The sequence below is a fragment of the Rutilus rutilus genome, assembly GCF_951802725.1.
Source record: "Rutilus rutilus genome assembly, chromosome: 1".
Classification (NCBI taxonomy): domain Eukaryota; kingdom Metazoa; phylum Chordata; class Actinopteri; order Cypriniformes; family Leuciscidae; genus Rutilus; species Rutilus rutilus.
The window spans coordinates 52,565,869-52,585,836 of NC_140209.1; the positions used below are offsets into that span (position 1 = coordinate 52,565,869).

Genomic DNA, 19,968 nt, shown 5'->3' on the forward strand with positions numbered 1-19,968 from the left:
CATGCCTACTTGGACTAAACATGCATGCTTGCTGTAATCTGTTTAAGACAGTTTAAAACGTTTATTGTTGCATAACGCATTCTGTTTCGCATACAAATGAAAACAGTACGCAGAATACAGTAAACACCTGGGAGAGCCCCGTATTCTCATAGTGCTACTGTCACTTTAAGAGATGATGTAATCGGTTAAGTTTGTTTAGCTCTCCAGCTGGTTAGACCGAAGCCGAAACACTGAGCAGCAGAGACACTCGGAGGATGGAGTTTTTCATAGGAAACCCTTTTTCTTCACCCGTGGGTCAACTTATAGGTGAGTAACACGCTGGATGAGGTCGCAAATAACTGGCAGTATGTTTAAGCGGGCGTCAGTTTAGCACAGATCAGCAAGTGCACTTTAACTTGATGTATGGAATACGACTGCTTGATGTTTAGCCTACATCACATATATCTGTATATTCGCTTCTGGTTTTATTGCAAGACACACATGAACAGAACACGTATACATCGTTTAATTACGGATGACAGCAAATGATACGATTAAACTAAGATTGACACCATGTTCGTGCGAACCAGAATCGGAGGCGCCCCATCAACGCGTTCGTGATTGGCGGAGCCGCGTGTCAATCAAACGCCATCTGCCAATAGAGACGAGGAGGCTTGTTTGATGTTGCTTGCACGTCTCAGTGCATCCTAATAACGTTTTGACCCATTTATTTGTAGCTCTTGTTTAGAAAAGAACTATTTACATCTGAGAATTAAAACGGTTATGTAACCTAGTCCCGATGTTAATGCTGTTTTCGTAAGAAATACAATAATAGGGCTACTTTTCATTCATTTTAAGGGGTGGCCTCTTGTTCTGCTGTGCACTAGACTAGTCTCATCTCAGCACAGAGCAATTAGTTGGGGAGGAACTGTTTGTTTCTGCCAAACGCCGTAATTATGCATTAGCAGCTAAATTATCTCTGCAATGTTCTGCTCATCCCAGATTTATCCTTCGAATTGTCAGATTGTCTAAATATTTTTCTGTGGAACATTTTAAAAGAACTGTAATCCACATCATAATCTCCTTTAGCGTTTTCCCTATTGTGATGTATATCCGAGTGAAACGGCTTCTCAAACAAGTAAAAATGCACAACTTGATAGTTACAAGTTATTTTGATTAAAAATTATGAGTGCTCATGAATTTAAATCTGATAAACCCTATGCATGGATAAATCATTTATAATAAATACAGCAATATTCCAGAAAATTCCAGAAATGTCCATTTTGATTTCATGGTGACTTTAAAGACGGATAGTCATCTTATGTAATGGAGCTTGCCCTTTCAAACTGTTGAAAAGCCTGTTTTCCCTGCCCAGGTGCCCAGGTGTGGAGCCTTAAGCATTGTAAACAATGCGACAAGTCATGTTAAACTAGCTTGTTCGTTACTTAACTAACTAGTTAGCTAGTTAAAACTTCCAATTCAGCATATGGGTGGGATTTCACTAATCCAGAATGAGTGGAGTGTAAATATGAGACCTCTTTATAAAGTTAGTCTGGGCTCTTCATGATAATAAGCAGCTATTATGTCAACACAAGTTCAGTGCTTGTAACTTTGATAGTGTTGCTGTGAATCATAAAGCGCTCGGCTGATGAGTAAGATAACAATAATGTCCTGGTGTAATAGCAGGGCATTCAGCAGACAGACAGTTCAGTGATTTTATCCTAAAGTTTATTTTGTGCTGTGGATTCTGTTGATAAAGAACAGTACTAGTTAGCTTGCAAACATCTACATAATTGCTTTGAGTTCATCTGCATTTTGTTCAGTTATGCTTTAAAAAAAAAAGGAATGATAAGTATGAGATCAAAGTATGCATGTAATAGCTATTATTATATAACTACAGCATGTTGTATCCAGTTATTTTAGGGTGAACCCTTTATGACTGTTTGACTGTTTCTTGGTCTCTTTCTCAGAACATGCCACCAGTTCTTCTCTCCCGTCAGAGGACTGGGGCCTCAACATGGAGATCTGTGACATTGTCAATGAAACAGACGAAGGGTGTGTATGTTGTCAGAGACAACAGATTTCTGTTTAAGTAGTCATGACAATGGATTTTTTCTTAAAAGTCTTTCCCAAATGTATTTGGACACCTAAACTACACTTAAAACATCTGAATGTCGTATTAGACCAAGGATTCCCACAATTGTTGTCCGAGATTTTCAGGTTGACATTTCAAAAATTGAACAACACATGCTTTATTTTGAGCTGTATAGCTAATGTTTTAACATTTAAAACCTCTAATTTTGCGTAAGCTGTCATTATTTGCATAAAATAATAGTGTCCAAAACGAAATAGTTCATTCAACTTTGAGTTTCTAGATTGTATAACATACATTGTTTAACATAATTTTTGTTATGCTGCTCTGTTTGCAGACCTAAAGATGCAGTCAGGGCAATAAAGAAGAGAATTCTGGGTAATAGGAATTTCAAAGAGGTCATGCTGGCTTTGAGTGTAAGTGTCAAACATATTGTCAATACCATCAAAGCCTCTTCCTCATGTTTACACATTAATAATTCACATTACGTTTTGAATTGTGTATTCTTCAGTATCCGCTTTGGTTTTTGCTGCAGGTGTTGGAGGCGTGTGTGAAGAACTGCGGGCACAAGTTCCACATCTACGTGTCCACCAGAGACTTTGTGGAGAACGTTTTGGTCCAAACGATCCTGCCTAAAAACAACGCACCAGTGACTCTTCAGGACAGAGTCTTGAGCATGATACAGGTGCAAATAAACCCTTTGTCATCTCAGCTAGTGCTCAGAGTAAATAGTGTCACATGATCCTTCAGAAACCATTCTAATATGCTAATTTGCTGCTCACAAATTCTTTTATCAATAGAAAGTACAAAAAAAAACAAATACAAAGTTCTGTCATGAAACTGACATGAAAATGGCGCAGGCTGACTTTAACTCAATCTGCTAGCAATCACATCATTCTCCATAGGGCACAGCTGATTGGTTCTTGCTGTATCAGTAGCCAATGAGCTCGCTGCTCAACCTTCAAATACTTGTAAGCATTTGCTGTAGCAGTTGCAGTGCGCCTTCAGAAACCCTCCACCTTCCCCAGCTCCACCTGTATAGATCTGCCACGGGTAATTCATACATGTTATATTGTACAGCAGCAGCAGCATGTCTTATGTCTGCTACAGACTGTTAGCCTGGGTGCCAGCCGAACTTAGCCCCGCCCACAACATTTTTAGGTCGGGAAGTTCGGTCTGGACTCGATCCGTTGAGGAGCTATTATGCCCGAACAAAAATTGTTCTGACCAATCAAATTGTCAGGGCGGGCTTTATACGATGATGGACAGATGAGCAACGTAACGTAATCATCCACGTCACCAACGAGCGCTTGGGTTGAATTTGTTTAGAACAAAGATGACTGCTGCTGCTGGAGAATTGAGATTTCACGAGTTCACACTTACAAATAAGTCAGATAGAATAAATGCATATTTGGCGTGCTGTCCGAGGAGAGGCTCCGGGCGTGAGAGTGAGTGGAGGGATGCTGAAAACTGTCAAGGAATGTTAGGTGAGTTGACAGTGTGAATAAATATATGCTTCCTCTCATGCAGATAGTGTAGACCGTAGACGGTTGATTGGATTGATTATTTGAACGTGCTCCTCTCGAACTTTATGAAACATCATGTGTAGATTCCGCCATCGCGTCTGTTATAGAAGATATCGACAGCGCATGCATTTTAAAAGAGGAACAGAGAACCGCGATCAAGGCATTTGTCGATCGGAAACATGAATGAAAAACATACGTCACTTACTCCGTTGCTCTGATTGGTTGTAGGTCTATCCAATTGAGTGCAGAGGCATTTTCCTTCCTGGTTCGGTTGAAAACACGCCCCATAATCAAAGCTCAATGGAGCAGTATCAGACTCACATTCTGACTAGAATCTGAGTATGACGACGTCAGGCTAACAGACTGTACGATTTCGGCAATCCTATAAGATCATTAGAAGTCACACTGTACGACATGGATCTAATTAACGACATGTATGTAGACTGTACGATGATGATACCTATTGAATCATAGGCTATGACGCAAGTTAGTATAGATAGGGTGACCATACGTCCTCTTTTTCCCAGACATGTCCTCTTTTTGGACCTAAAATAATGCGTCCGGCCGGAAAATCGCCCAAAATGTTTCGGGATTCGGCTTTTGCTTTCTACAGTCAGTAGCACCTCACTGCACACAAGATCCAGGGGGTGGAGTTGGATCCAGATATAAGGGGTGAGATTGCTAGGTTTAGGGGTGGGTTTAGGGATCAGGGGGTGGAGATGGGTAGGTCTCTTACTCCGTTGACCCCCCTTACTCCGTTGACCCCCCCCCCCCCGCCTTCTCGCACGCCACCATTGGTCGGTCGTTCATGTACGTAACGCAAACATTGGTCAAACTGCATGTCAATCATTACCCTCAGCACCACAGCAACAGCCTAGAGACAGAGCAGCGCTTGCTTGTCAACAGTGGCTCCTGAACAACGTAAAAAAAAGCCCAAATGTAAATTCACAGATGATTTACAGAGAAATTTTCCTTTGTTTTCGTCTCGGTCGGGATCCGTATGAAGCCGAATGCATGACCTGCAAAGCTGGCACGAACGTGTCAGTGTCAAATAAAGGTGCTAGTGACCTAGAAGCCTACATAAGGAAAGTATACAAGAGACCATCTGGAGGACTGAAATAATTTTTTACTGAAATAGTGGGATTTTTTTATTTTATTTTAGCTATGGCTATGGCCATGAAAAGAAACAGTATCGTCATGTAAAAGCTGTTAAAAGCTAAACAATTTTTTATTTGTTTGTTAGTATACTAATGTTGCAGGCCAAAAGTTGAAAGGAAAGGATGTATTACTTTATGTATTAATGTTCAATAGCATAGTTGGAAGGCTGTGAATGCATTTGTCAAGTATTTGTTACATGCACTAGTGGAAAACAAATAGAACAAGATGAATTCGACACCGTCAGAAAATTATCGCAGGCTGTCTTTTTGTCGCAAGATCATAACAACGACAACGTAGGACCACCGTTTAGGAGCCACGACCTCAGAAATCGCCACGATTGGTCATCTTTCGTCTGGGTCAGCCCAAAATCGTACATTGTGTACCGGCATTACTTGCTCACAGTAAAGTGTCTGTGTATGTATTGGTAGTAGCAAGTCCCGTACTTGCTCTGCAACAGAAGCAATAACCAACAGCAGCGGCATCTATTGCAAAAAACAAACATATCCATTACCATGCCAAACACTCTGAGAGTTTTCATGACAGAACAGCATTTATTTGCAACATTATTATCTTTACGGTCAATTTAACGCATTCTTGCTGAATAAAAGTATTAATTTCTTTCAAAGAAAACTCTTCCACTGGCATTGAAAGGTTTGGCTCAGTATGTGGCTCTGTGCCTGTGTGGTGCAGTGTGAAGTATTCAGACAGAGCTGTGTGTGTGTGTGTGTGTGTGTGTGTGTGTGTGTGTGTGTGTGTGTGTGTGTGTGTGTGTGTGTCTTTCTCTCTCACTAGGCGTGGTCCGATGCCTTCCGCAGCTCTCCAGATTTGACGGGTGTTGTAACCGTGTATGAGGATCTCAGGAGAAAAGGCCTGGAGTTTCCCATGACTGAACTGAATGGGTATTCCCCTATTCACACTCCCAACAGGGTATAACTGCTGCATTTTCAAATACTTGTTGAAGCAGCTTTTTATAAACAATTATGAATGCACAAAAAAAGCTGCACACAGTAGATCATCTCTAGAGAGTTAGCATGCACTGCTTTTGCTTATTTTTTTATTTATTAATTAATGCTTGATGCCAACAGACTGTTGAGTCCGTGCCTTCGGTAACAGCGCGTACAGAAAGTCACTTCGTCAAATCCTCACAGCCACAGAATACAGAGACGCCCGTCACGCTGTCACCTCAACAGGTAACACACGCACATAGCAAAGCTAACTAGCATGTCACACTTAAAGGAATAGTTCACTTCAAAATGAAAATGTTCATAATTTACTCACTCTAAAGTTGTTTCAAACCTGTATTAAGTTCTTTCTTCTGTTGAACACAAAGGAAGATATTTTGAAGAATTTCGGTAACCAAACAGTTGATGGACCCCATTGACTTCCATAGTAGGAAAAAAAATACTATGGAAGTCAATGGGGTCCATCAGCTGTTGGTTACAGACATTTTTCAAAATATCTTATTTTGTGTTCAGCAGAAAAAAGAAATTCATACAGGTTCGAAACAACTTGAGGGAGAGTAAATGATGACAGAATTTTCATTTTTGGGTGAACTGTCCCTTTAAGTCATGAGAAAAATCAGAACAAACTGTATATCTTCCTCAGTATTTTTGTCCTGTTTTCCAATACAAATATCTAAACATCTTTGATACATTTATTTGAGATGCAAATGTAAAATTAAGTCTTGAAAAGTTTAACAAAATGGAGTGAGTTTATGCAAATATCAGTCAATGAGTTATTAAAACTTCCCTTTGAATTAAGTTGATTTTTCTGAGCCCATTGTCAGATATTTGTTCTTGTTTTAAGCATAAACTCAATTTATCAAATGCATCTTGATTTAAGAATCTTTTGACAATTGTACTGAGGAAGAATGTCACGTTTGTGCAGTGTGTGATCAGAAGGTACAGTAAAAGTTATGTGCATATTCTATTGGTTGTGAGTATAATATTTTGTAAAATCAATCTTAAAGTAATGGCTGTCGGAAGTTGTATTTTCAAACTATAAAGTTTTGCTAACACAACTCATTATTTTTCTCCCTAGACATTCACATTTAGAGAACATACTGACATATTCCCTTCAATATATTTCTTACATTTTCTCTACTTGCTCTTAAAGATTTTAGAAATGAACAAATTGTTATGGATTGACTGAACTGGCTAAACAGACTACAAAAGTAACCCGCCAGAGGGCCTCAGATAAATAAATACTTTGTTTAATGTTAATATTATTTAATAATTTATATATACATAGTAATTTGCATATTACATGGTGTGATGGTCACTGCAAAAATAACCTCCAACCAGTTTATTTAGATGGATTTTACTTATTTATTTACTATGCTACACAACATGATCTATACATGTTTTTATATATACATGTTAATGCTTTGGCAACATCGTGATACACAGTCATGCTCAAATTTATTTATTAAATTTATTTGAAAATTGTATATATATATACACAGTGCTATGCATAAGTTTAGACACCCATGCTAAAGTTGACTAAAAAGAGGAATAAAAAATTAAAAAAACTTCTTTTGGAATTTGAACTTAATGCCTTAATTTAAAAAATTAGGAAAAATCCAACCTTTAAGGACACCAATTTTCTTTGTGAATGAATAATGTATTGTAAATAAATAAATGTTCTTCCTTAAAATACAGGGTGCATAAGTTTGGACACCCCTATGTTAAATTCCCATAGAGGCAGGCAGATTTTTATTTTAAAGGTGTTTTTTTTTTTTTTTTTTTTTTTTTTTTTAGGATACTATGCATCCTGATAAAGTTCGCTTGGCCTTTGGAATTAAAATAGCCCCACATCATCACATAGCCTTCACCATACCTAGAGATTGGCATGGGGTACTTTCCATAAGATCATCTCTCAATGCAAATCAAACTAGCTATTAGGCTAACTGAAATAAAACCATGCCAATCTCTAGGTATGGTGAAGGCTATGTGATGATGTGGGGCTATTTTAATTCCAAAGGCCAAGGGAACTTTATCAGGATGCATAGTATCCTGGATCCATGAAGTAACTGGCCTTTAAAAAAAAAAATCTGCCTGCCTCTATGGGAATTTAACATAGGGGTGTCCAAACTTATGCACCCTGTATTTTAAGGAAGAACATTTATTTATTCACGATACATTATTCATTCACAAAGAAAATTGGTGTCCTTAAAGGTTGGATTTTTCCTAATTTTTTAAATTAAGGCATTAAGTTCAGTTTCCAAAAGATGATTTTTTATTCCTCTTTTTAGTCAACTTTAGCATGGGTGTCTTAACTTATGCATAGCACTGTATATATATATATATTATGAATTCTGTGACTGACCAATTAAGAATTATGGTGGTTAAATATTAAATTAATATTAATTTGTTGCCATTAATTAATGTATTATATATCATTAAGTAACTTTTTAGCATTTATCAAAATGGGTTCATGTTCATTTATAAATAAACATACTATTGCTCATTGTAATTCTTGTTTGTTCTAACTAAAAGTATGTGAATGCTGTAAAATTGTTGTTTGTATTACTATAATATTGAATACTGCTGGTTTCAGATGAAGACACTGAAGGCTGAACTGGAGGTGGCGCGTAATAATATATCTGTGATGTCAGACATGATGAGTCAGATGGAGCCTGGAAGTCTCGAGCCGACAGACACAGAGCTGCTACAGGTTGGAATCAGACACGGACACAAACACACACACACCGTTACTTTCTCCTGCATGTACACACTCGTCCTCCAGTGTATAAATGTGAAGGGCTGTTGCTGTTTCTCTACTCTCTCTGACGGCCAGTAGCAGCTGTACTCCATGAGCAAGGACATGCAGGGCCGGATGGTGGAGCTCATACCCCGACTGACCGAGGAGAAGCTCATAGAGCAGTTACTCACTGCCAATGATGACATTAACACCACGTTTGCACAATATCACAGGTTAGAGGCATGATGTTTGAGAACGTTCCGTGAATATTTAATGTGTAAACTTTCATGTCATGCGCATGGAGACCGGCAAGGTTTAAAAAATATGGTGAATAAGTATCTGACTGATGATAGATGGTATTGTATTATATTTATTATATTAAAAATAGTTAAAATACACATCAGTTGTTTAGGTTAACAATTCCATCATGAAGTTAAATATTTATTTGACCTCCTGTACTGCCACCCAGTGGACATTAAATACATTGCCTTATGAGAACAAAAAAAATGCATTGGCCTGGGATGTTACGCTAACTAAAATGGCAACACTTTACAATATGGTCTCATTTGTTAGCATTAGCTAATGCACTGACTGACAGTGAACAGTATATTTTCACAGCATGAATTAGCCTTTGTTAATGTTAGATAATACAAATGTTCACGTTTAACTTTTGATCTTAGATTGTATTAGTAATTAGAGTAATATTAATAAATGCTGTAGAAGTATTGTTCATTTTTAGTTCATTTTCACTAATGTAGTTAACTAATGAAACCTTATTGTGAAGTGTAAACCATTAAAACTATTAAAAGCTTTTTTGGTTCATTGAAATAAATCTGATAAAATAAAATATTAATGTTAGATGGAAAAAAAGTCGACTCAGCAACTAACTGAAATAAGTTTAATAAGTTGAAGCACTAAAAATACTAACTAGAGATGAATACAAAACTGTTATAAAAATAAATTAAACCTAAATAGTAATATAAAAAAATAATAATAATTCAAATGACAAAAGCACAAAAAAAACAAAAAAAAATCGAGAGCTGAAAACATACAAATGAAAGTTAATGTTCCTGAAATGTTCTAATTGTCCTAGATGATCCTAATTAATATGGGCAATTATGAAATGTCATATATATATTTAGAATGACAGGGTTCCCACGATCATGGAAAACGTAGGCATATCAGAGAATAAAAAAAATAAAAAAATTATTTATTAGAATTTAAAAAAATAAATAAAGAATTAATTATTAAAATCCTCAACATATAATTGATTTATAGTAAATATACATTTCTGTAAATATATTACTAATCCTTTTTTAAAAAATGTAAAAATCCTGTTTAAAAAATCCTTGTAGTTTAAGCTTGATCGACTGTGGAACAAGTCGCTATTCGCAATTAAATAACTTTAAAAAATAAAATTAATCGCTATTCGCAATTAAATAACTTGTCTCATCAGTGTTACCCAACTTCTTCTTTTTTTCAGATTTGAAAGACATCTCAACCGACAGAGCAGTGCACTGTCTGTAAGAATTTATAAATGTAATATTAAATATTGCTGGATTCATCTATAGATAGATTCCTTACTTGATTTATTGTTATATTTCAGAATCCAGCTTATGCAAACCTCATCGACTTGGGTGCTCCCAACCAATCAAAGGCAGCAAATGGTGCTCACAATGCAGTCAGCCAATCAACAGTGACCACACTATCCAATCAGATGGCAGGATTGAGTAAGTTCCAATTTTGCTAATATTTATATTTTGTTCACATTTTATTCTCAATCTTCAGTTAATAATGAATCATTTTGTTGCATGATTTGCTACAGGCACAAAAGCAGATGCGCTAAAACTAAATAAAAGCAGCACATTGCAAAAAAGGTAAGAATTAAAGCAGTTTATGTGTATAATTGAAGTCTCATTTTATAAAACAGCATTACAAACTAGAGCTGTGAGCAAATGTTTGTGAAGTTTTTAGGAAGTGAAGTTATTGGCAATAAAGTGAACTTGATTGTTTAAATTGATTGCCCATATTATGCTTTTTTAAAAGTTCCTAACTTTGTTTTGGAGGTCTCCTACAATAGATTTACATTTATCCAAGGTCAAAAAACACGTTCTCATAATATACATTGCAGCATCACCTCTTTTCTCACAATGTCTGAAACGATTGGATAAAGGATTCAATCTCTCTCTAAACCCCTCCTCTCTGAGAGCTACTCTGCTCTGATTGGTCAGATCTGTTGCCTAGTCTGTTGTGATTGGTCTACTCTGCTCTGATTGGTCAGATGGCCCAGTCTGGGCTGCGTTCAGCCCCGACAAAACGGTGCACAACGTTTTTTAAACAGAAACGGTGATGCGTTGAACACACTGTTCTGATGACGCAAGAGTTGCAACTATGGCAGCTGAGAAGGCCATTCTTTGTGTTCTTTGTGAAGAATTTTCGGAGCCTGATGAAGTCGGTATAAATATGTGTTTAATACACTACAAAATATGCCCGATGTTACAGTTACTGCACTTGCCGCCCAGAACAAAAGAGAACATCCCAATCGAGTGAAGGGATTGCTGAAACTGAAATGGAAGCACACATCTTACCTAATTCAGACTAAAACACATCTATTTAGCCTCACATACTGACTTTATTTGTAGTTCATACTGTTTTAATACCCTGTATTTTCTTTCTCATTTTTAGGAAAAGCACTTAATTACCATTGTTTATTTCTATACCAAATGTCATACACTTGCAATGAAGCTAAAAATATAAACAACTACATCATTATGTTGATATCCTATATTTTTACAATAAAACTTACGACAAACATGTCTTCTAATATCCTCAGTTGTTGTGTATACTGAGCTGCATCGAACACATTTGTAAATGACTTTCCTTGAACCCATTGTGCGAGTTCACTTTAATACCGCGTGCTTTATATACATGTTGCTGCTGATTGGACTGCAGTTCTGACACACCCACCAAACAAGAGAAAACGTATCTCAAACCCCGTTGCACACCGGTGCACGCCGTTTCCAGGAAACATGACGTTCAACCCGGAAACCGTAGCACAACGTTGCGCACCGTTTTGAACTTGAACATGCCCCAGTTGTGATTGGTCTACTCTGCTCTGATTGGTCAGATGGCCCAGTCTGTTGTGATTGGTCTACTCTGCTCTGATTGGTCAGATGGCCCAGTCTGTTGTGATTGGTCTACTCTGCTCTGATTGGTCAGATGGCCCAGTCTGTTGTGATTTGGTCTATAGTTTACATCGCATGTTGGAAAACAAATGGCCATTGCCATATTTAAATTTCATCTCTGGAAGCTTCCTTAGCACTGGATACACAGTGATTATACTATATTATAGTGGGATTATTATACTCTAGTAGGATTATACTATAAAACTATAGTTTTAAAAAGGATTTTTTAAATATATTTGTAATATTGAAGGTTTTCTTTTTATTCATGTTTTGTATAATTATGATTATTGATCCTATGTGTTTTTTTATTTATTATTATTTGTCTTTTTAGTTATTCACTGTACAGCACTTTGGTCAGTTTTATGCTGTGTGTAAATGTGCTTTATAAATTAAATTTACTTACTCGCTATATTTTGTTTGTAGAATAGCCTGGAAATAATATGAGCAAAACCAGGAAACATTAGCCAAGTTGTATATCCTTGTTTGACACATAAAAATAGACTAGTGGGTAGTGAGTCACCATTAAAACGAAAGTGACTGTGAGTGAGAAGATAAATAACTGTAGCAAGAGATTGAAGATGAGCCAAAAAGAAAGGCAGGAAAGCACTTGTGAATATGAGCCAAAAAAAATAAAAGGGAGGAGAGAGAGAACACCTGCGAATGAGATCATTGGTTATGGACGGTCTAAAAGTGGAAGCTGCGACCGGGATTGTTAGATGTTCTGCAGGGATCTTGGCTTTGTTGTCTTGACCAATACGTTTTGGCATCTGGAATTCCCTGACTTGAGGAATTACTGACGACTCATTTCAGGCGGTTCCAAATCGGTCCTTTCTTTTGGGGGACAATAACTTGATTTGACATGCACTTTGATCTTTGTAACTTTGCAGACCTTTCACATTCACACACAACTACATCACACACTACATGAAAGGTCAAATCCGTAAAAGCATAATAGGGGGCGCTTTAAATAAAGAGTGTGTTGTATAGAAAGTTTCTGTAGCTCATTTTGCATGATTTGAGGTATTGGTTTTTGTTATGTCCAAAGCAATTTACTATTGTGATTTACTGATAGTCCAGAAAGCTGTGCGGCTCTCGAGGGACTGGCAGCCACACAAAGAGAGCGACTGGACACTGCAGCGGTAAGTGTCTTTGAATTATTAAATCCTACAGAAGGGATATCATGTTTGAAATGCTGTTCAAATAGCACCTCTTTGTATTATAAGAGAGCAGCATTCATTAATACGTGAGAGCAGTCAGTTGTTTTACCCTTTCATTGGATGCCACGATATGTGTCCATCACTTAAAACGGTTGTCTGTCTATGTTAAGGATGAAAGCCTAGACTCCACCTCCCTCGGCAGCTCACCTCAGTTTCATTGGATGCTTGAAAAGGGAATGGTGGGTCTGATTGGCCGATGAGACGGACAGTCAGTGCAGTGTGTGACGTGCTGTTGGTTGAGCTTGTGTACCTGTTGCTCTGGGCTCGTTTTTGACTTTTTCTTTCAGCATGTCAAAGTTTTTTTTCTCCTTCGGTGAACGACGAGTGTCTGCTGTCTTGCTTTTGTGTTGCCTGCATGTTTTGAGCTTCATTTTCTTTATTTGCTGAAGGTTCGGTGGGACTTTTTGGTGTTTAGTTGATTCTGTCCCTCAGGCCTGGATCCTGACAGATCCATACTTTTATCCATACCTTTTATTTTTGGTGTTCCCATTTCGAACCAACTTATTTTCCATTCTCAGGACTGAAACATACCGATTTCTCTTTTATACTTTAAAGTAGTATAAAGCTTGTTTGAGATGGGTGTGGTTTGGAACTGATAGTTGTACTTTATTATGCTAAAGTGAATTAATTCATATTTTTTCTTCTGCTGTCAGATCCCTGTCAGTCAGAGTGAAGTGATGGATGACATTGAACAATGGCTTGACGTGGATGATGTGAGTGAAACGTTCCTCTTAGAATGGGAATTGAAAGAGATATAACAGTTGTAATTCTAAGTCCAATTCCACTTAACAATTGTATGTGTGTATATATATAGAGAGAGAGAGAGAGAGAGAGATTTTTATTTTTAGCCCACACTTTTATTAAGTCAGTGACAAAGACCCATCATTGCATCATCACAAAAACAATCAACACAGCAAAAAGCTCAAAGTTAAATCCCCCTCAAACACAGCACAACAAACCTCATTGAAACACCACTGTAATACAAAGGTTCCCAAATCTTGCAACTCCTTATAATACTTTAACTCAACTGAGATCCTAGATCTAATAAATGCCTTAAACAACGGTACACTATCCTGGCAATGCATATTTTGAATCATGTTTTTCCTTGAAATATATATTGCCATTTTTGCTTGGCCAACTATAAAGTTTATCAACTGCCATTTGAATCTTTGATTGCGGTTGTATCCTGCCCCATAGATGAAAACCTTTGGTGTGAAACTTTCCTTAAAACCCAAGAACAATTTTCCTAGTAAAACAAAAAGTGGTTTCAGCCTGTTACATTCCAGAAAACAATGATAAATTGTTAATCTGAACCCACAAAAACCAGAACCTTCATTGACATTTGGGTTAATGATTGAGACAAAAGCATTCACAGCAACAGCCCCCTTCAGGATTCTCCATTGTAGATCTCCTGATTTTTTCATCAATGGTGGTTTATATAAGACCCTCCACTGTGGTTTAACTTAATTTCCCACATCAAATTTCTCTCTCCAGACATTATCCATTTTCTCACACAGTGTTGACTTGCGTTCAAGCAATCACTGTGTGTTTACTGTATGAACATTACATCTACACCCTTCTGACTAATTAACTCAAATAATAGTGCTCTTTTTTAAATATCTCTAGCACCATTTAAGTTAAGGGTGCCCACTTTTATTGCATTCATTTGATTGCATAGGTTTAAAAAACACACAATAACTTAAAAAAAAGACACCTATGTAGTTTCAAATCCATCTTCAATCTTTAATTCCAGTTTCACTTTAGAAACAAATTTCTTCAGGCTATATATCTCCTGTGCTGTGACTCGTTCGTCACCTTCTCCCCTCATCAACATCACGGCTGATTCAATGAATGCTTTCCGATCAGGAAAGTATAATCTACAACCTGGACATTCCTTCATATTCTTTGTCTTTTGTAAGAAACTTCTCAATTTTACCAAAGAATAGCTTTGTTGACCCTTCTCATTGTTACCATCTACAGCCTCACTATCAGAATCATCCATTGCACTATGTTCAGTTTCATCAGCTTGTTTATCCATCACCACTTTATCACTTTTTTTTTCCTTGGGGATTCCCTGACACGTTTCCTCTTACTAGGAGATTTTAAACAAAAATTCTCCTTAGCTAAAATACATTCAGCTGCAGCTATAACAGTATCAGTTGTCACAGTAGTTTCACTTTCATTCTCATTTTCTGTAACCTACTTTCCACCCCTCCTGAAACAACATCTCTACTTTCCTCACGCTCAACCTCTCTAAAATCAACAGTCCTGCTGGTATCACCATCTCCCCCCTCTTTTCGCGCATTAGTCAGCGCTAGTCTGCTCCACATTACTGCTACCGGTATTTTCCTTTGTCAACAAGCCAGCACCCGTGCACCTTCAGCCCTCCCAGGGCACACTCGTTTGGTGTGACCTTCTTTGCCACACTCAAAACACTTCATTGTATCAGAAGATGCAAAAATAACATAATCAAATCCATCAATTCGAAATTTGAACGCCACATTCATGTCATCTTCGCCGCTGTTTAAAATCATATACTTGGCGTCTAAAACAAACAACGTGCTTGAGCAATGGAGACTTGCAACCAAGCGGTATTTTTTTCATTTGCGACATTATTTTGCCATGCCTAGACAACTCTGTTGTTAACAACTCGTCCTTAATGAAAGGCGGAATGATAATTCTTTTTGCGGGTTGAATCAACAGTACAACAGAAACTAGCGTATCTTGGATCACAGCTCCACTCTGAACAACACTATTCACTTTCTCTATGGCGTCCAAAAAAATAACCACAGCGCTATTCATTCTGGATGCAGAGACAATGCTCTCATAACCGACAGCCTTCCCAACAGCCAAAGCACAATCTTCCACCGAACAATTAAAAGCAGGCAGTACTTCACTGCCATGCCTTCGTGAAATTTGGTCAAAACTTTGACCGGGTGCTGCCATAGCCACACAGCGTCCTCTTACTTTATATTTATTTTTATATTTATTTATTTATTTCTATATATATACAGTGAGGAAAATAAGTATTTGAACACCCTGCTATTTTGCAAGTTCTCCCACTTGGAAATCATGGAGGGGTCTGAAATTGTCGTCGTAGGTGCATGTCCACTGTGAGAGACATAATCTAAAAAAAAAATCCAGAAATCACAATATATGATTTTTTAACTATTTATTTGTATGATACAGCTGCAAATAAGTATTTGAACACCTGTCTATCAGCTAGAATTCTGACCCTCAAAGACCTGTTAGTCTGCCTTTAAAATGTCCACCTCCACTCCATTTATTATCCTAAATTAGATGCACCTGTTTGAGGTCGTTAGCTGCGTAAAGACACCTGTCCACCCCATACAATCAGTAAGAATCCAACTACTAACATGGCCAAGACCAAAGAGCTGTCCAAAGACACTAGAGACAAAATTGTACACCTCCACAAGGCTGGAAAGGGCTACGGGGAAATTGCCAAGCAGTTTGGTGAAAAAAGGTCCACTGTTGGAGCAATGGAAGAAGCTAAACATGACTGTCAATCTCCCTCGGACTGGGGCTCCATGCAAGATCTCACCTCGTGGGGTCTCAATGATCCTAAGAAAGGTGAGAAATCAGCCCAGAACTACACGGGAGGAGCTGGTCAATGACCTGAAAAGAGCTGGGACCACCGTTTCCAAGGTTACTGTTGGTAATACACTAAGACGTCATGGTTTGAAGGTTCCCCTGCTTAAACCAGCACATGTCAAGGCCCGTCTTAAGTTTGCCAATGACCATTTGGATGATCCAGAGGAGTCATGGGAGAAAGTCATGTGGTCAGATGAGACCAAAATAGAACTTTTTGGTCATAATTCCACTAAACGTGTTTGGAGGAAGAAGAATGATGAGTACCATCCCAAGAACACCATCCCTACTGTGAAGCATGGGGGTGGTAGCATCATGCTTTGGGGGTGTTTTTCTGCACATGGGACAGGGCGACTGCACTGTATTAAGGAGAGGATGACCGGGGCCATGTATTGCAAGATTTTGGGGAACAACCTCCTTCCCTCAGTTAGAGCATTGAAGATGGGTCGAGGCTGGGTCTTCCAACATGACAATGACCCGAAGCACACAGCCAGGATAACCAAGGAGTGGCTCTGTAAGAAGCATATCAAGGTTCTGGCGTGGCCTAGCCAGTCTCCAGACCTAAACCCAATAGAGAATCTTTGGAGGGAGCTCAAACTCCGTGTTTCTCAGCGACAGCCCAGAAACCTGACTGATCTAGAGAAGATCTGTGTGGAGGAGTGGGCCAAAATCCCTCCTGCAGTGTGTGCAAACCTGGTGAAAAACTACAGGAAACGTTTGACCTCTGTAATTGCATACAAAGGCTACTGTACCAAATATTAACATTGATTTTCTCAGGTGTTCAAATACTTATTTGCAGCTGTATCATACAAATAAATAGTTAAAAAATCATACATTGTGATTTCTGGATTTTTTTTTTTTTTTTAGATTATGTCTCTCACAGTGGACATGCACCTACGATGACAATTTCAGACCCCTCCATGATTTCTAAGTGGGAGAACTTGCAAAATAGCAGGGTGTTCAAATACTTATTTTCCTCACTGTATATATATATATATATGTGTGTGTGTGTGTGTGTGTGTGTATGTAGTAATGTTTAAAAACAACATTTGAAATATCAAAATTCTTTTATAAACTTACTGTTCAAAGGTTTGGAGTCAGTAAGATTTTTTTTATTTTGAAAGAAATTAATACTTTTATTTAGCAATATGCATTAAATTGATCAAAAATGACAGTAAAGACATTTATAATGTTACAAAAGATTTCTATTTCAAATAAATGCTGTTCTTTTGAATATGCTATTAATCAAAGACTTATATAATTGAAAGATTTGTGAATGTCACGAAATGTATAAATAAAACCAGAGATATTTATGAAGAAAGTGAAATCTTCCAAACGCTGATTATTGTTTACTGTATTGAAATCTGTATTTCATAAGTATATTTTTGTGTTGCAGGAAGATGACTCGGAGGGAGTGACTAGTGAAGGTACTCTTCTTTGTGTATGCTTATGCAATAATATGATAATGCTTTCAGCTACAAATGAGACTAGTACTATTATGGGATCAATATCCCGTATACTAGAAGCAGGAAGTAATGCATTTTGCCACATTTAAATCAACGCAGATTTAAATGAACAGAGAAAATGTGTAAAAAAAAAAAAAAACTTCAGTCCATCTGGGCCATATGCCATGATTATATTTGCATGTTCGCTCTTCTTTTCTTCTGCATGCTAGGTTATACCAGTGGCCAGCCTTTAATGTTTTTTTCCCCCAACCCCATTCTGTCTCGTATGATCCAGTCTTCCTCTTGTCAGAGTTTCAGTCTGTGTCATGTCTGACCTGCCGAATGTCCTACACCTACACCTACGCATACTCGTGACCTTTACTTCCTATTTAACGGAAGTCTGTGGCTTTGTGGTTTCTATTGCTTGTGATTTTTTCAATTTCTGAACATCTCCTCTTGTTAACGTTTGGTGGTAATCTGAAAACGCTTAGCTCGGTGATTCATCTTGCCACACTTGCTGGTACTTTCCAAAACCCAGCATATAAGCTATTAGACTTCATAAATGCAGTTCTTCATATGGCAATTGCTGTATGTCTATATGGCATTTCTTATTGTCTCAAGTCCTGTTTAAATCAGGCAGGCAGCATTTCATGCAACACACGTGTGAAAGATAATTTCAGTGACTCATCTCTTTCTCACCCTCAGAGTTCGACAAGTTTCTAGCGGAGAGAGCGAAAGCAGCTGAACGTCTTCCTTCAGTGAAAGCGTCACCCCACGACCCCGGCCGTTCACAGCTGTAGCTCTGGATTGGATTTACATCTCTACATAAAACATTTGTGTTTCAGTTAATAACCATGTGCTTACTTTTCGGTTTGTGTATAGTATTTTGGGTTTATTTCTAACCATGTTAGGAACCTAACTTTAGATGCGGGTTATGTGGATGTTTCACATTACACTAATTTAGATTTTGCAGATGCCATCTAATGAAATGTTTTTTTATAACTAAACACTAATTTCTTCAGTACAGTCATTTCAGTTTGTAGAGGTAAAAATCTTGGTGACACATGAAGAACTTTATTAAAGATCTTGATTGTTGAGGTTAAAGCTGTTGTGTGTATAGACTAAATGTATTATATTAGACTGTTTTAAAGGAAGTGGCTCTTACAGAGAAAAATGGAAGTTTGTAGGTTGTTTCTTTCTTACAGTAATTGTGGTTTCTGCCTGCAGGCTGCTGTATGTCTCTAGAGAAGGGGTGGCGAACATCAGGCCTTTAGCTTTCTGGTAACTTCAGACCTTGATGAGCTTGTTCATGTGTGTTTGATTAGGGTTGAACAAAACTCTGCAGGACTGTGGCTCTCCGAGACCTACGTTCGCCACCCTTGCTCTAGTATATGAGCTATTAGTGTTTGTAATCTATGTACAACCTTAAACAGCTCATGTTAGGGGTTGTGTTAAAATATATTTAATAAAATTAAGGTTATTACAAGTCACCTTTATCTTTTTGTGTGTATAGTTATTTTGTTAAAACATACCTGAATAATAATATTCTATTAGTGAAACAATGCAGCACAATTGCACAGTACCCACCACCTGTATATTTGTACGCAGTGCAGAATAACTCCAACTGAACACAGACATAACCTGAGGCAAGCCTGTTAGAAAAGATTTGCATGTGCTGCTTGACCTCTAGTGCAATATAAATAAAAGCTGCAAAATTGATTCGGATCATTTTACTTTATTGTTCAAAACATGCAACACATTCAGACTGCCAAATCCACGTTGTAGACAAATAATAATAAAATAAAATAAAAACAAACACCATACCACACAACGCAATACTTTAAAGCCAACTTCTTAAAGGATATCGCAGTATTTCATTCGTGCATTTTTTTTTTGAAAATAAATAGTGGTATTTTATTTACCCACATAATTAGCAACTTCATAATACAAGACACTTCCTTCTTGTAAAAAGGTCCTTTATCTAGTAATGTTAGTTTTCTGTCTAAATAAATAATAGCAAATAGGCACAATGAAGCTTAGGTTAGTGCATGTAAA

The 19,968-nt window shown here is 37.5% G+C and overlaps 1 protein-coding gene across 2 annotated transcripts; it reads left to right on the forward strand.

Annotated features, from left to right (window-relative positions):
* The first annotated feature begins 139 nt into the window (after window positions 1-139).
* tom1 (target of myb1 membrane trafficking protein) lies at window positions 140-19,631 on the forward strand. 2 transcript variants are annotated; one of them, XM_084419620.1, is made up of 16 exons: window positions 140-306; window positions 1,950-2,034; window positions 2,409-2,487; window positions 2,607-2,756; window positions 5,548-5,682; window positions 5,841-5,945; window positions 8,314-8,430; window positions 8,557-8,690; window positions 9,941-9,980; window positions 10,064-10,187; window positions 10,283-10,334; window positions 12,715-12,781; window positions 12,970-13,038; window positions 13,513-13,572; window positions 17,865-17,895; window positions 18,619-19,013. In XM_084419620.1, the coding sequence occupies exons 1-16, from the start codon at window positions 255-257 to the stop codon at window positions 18,711-18,713; spliced, it is 1,395 nt and encodes a 464-aa protein (XP_084275746.1). In that variant the 5' UTR covers window positions 140-254; the 3' UTR covers window positions 18,714-19,013. The 2 variants fall into 2 exon arrangements, with proteins under 2 accessions (XP_084275746.1, XP_084275747.1); XM_084419621.1 differs by lacking the exon at window positions 12,970-13,038 and having other exon boundaries at window positions 142-306; window positions 18,619-19,631.
* Window positions 19,632-19,968: the final 337 nt, after the last annotated feature.

Bases quoted from the DNA above. Each gene is read 5' to 3' on its own strand.
- tom1 (XM_084419620.1), top strand. From the start codon at position 255: ATGGAGTTTTTCATAGGAAACCCTTTTTCTTCACCCGTGGGTCAACTT. The intron at 10,188-10,282 runs GTAAGTTCCAAT...GATTTGCTACAG, and splicing joins CAATCAGATGGCAGGATTGA to GCACAAAAGCAGATGCGCTA. The intron at 12,782-12,969 runs GTAAGTGTCTTT...GTCTATGTTAAG, and splicing joins AGCGACTGGACACTGCAGCG to GATGAAAGCCTAGACTCCAC.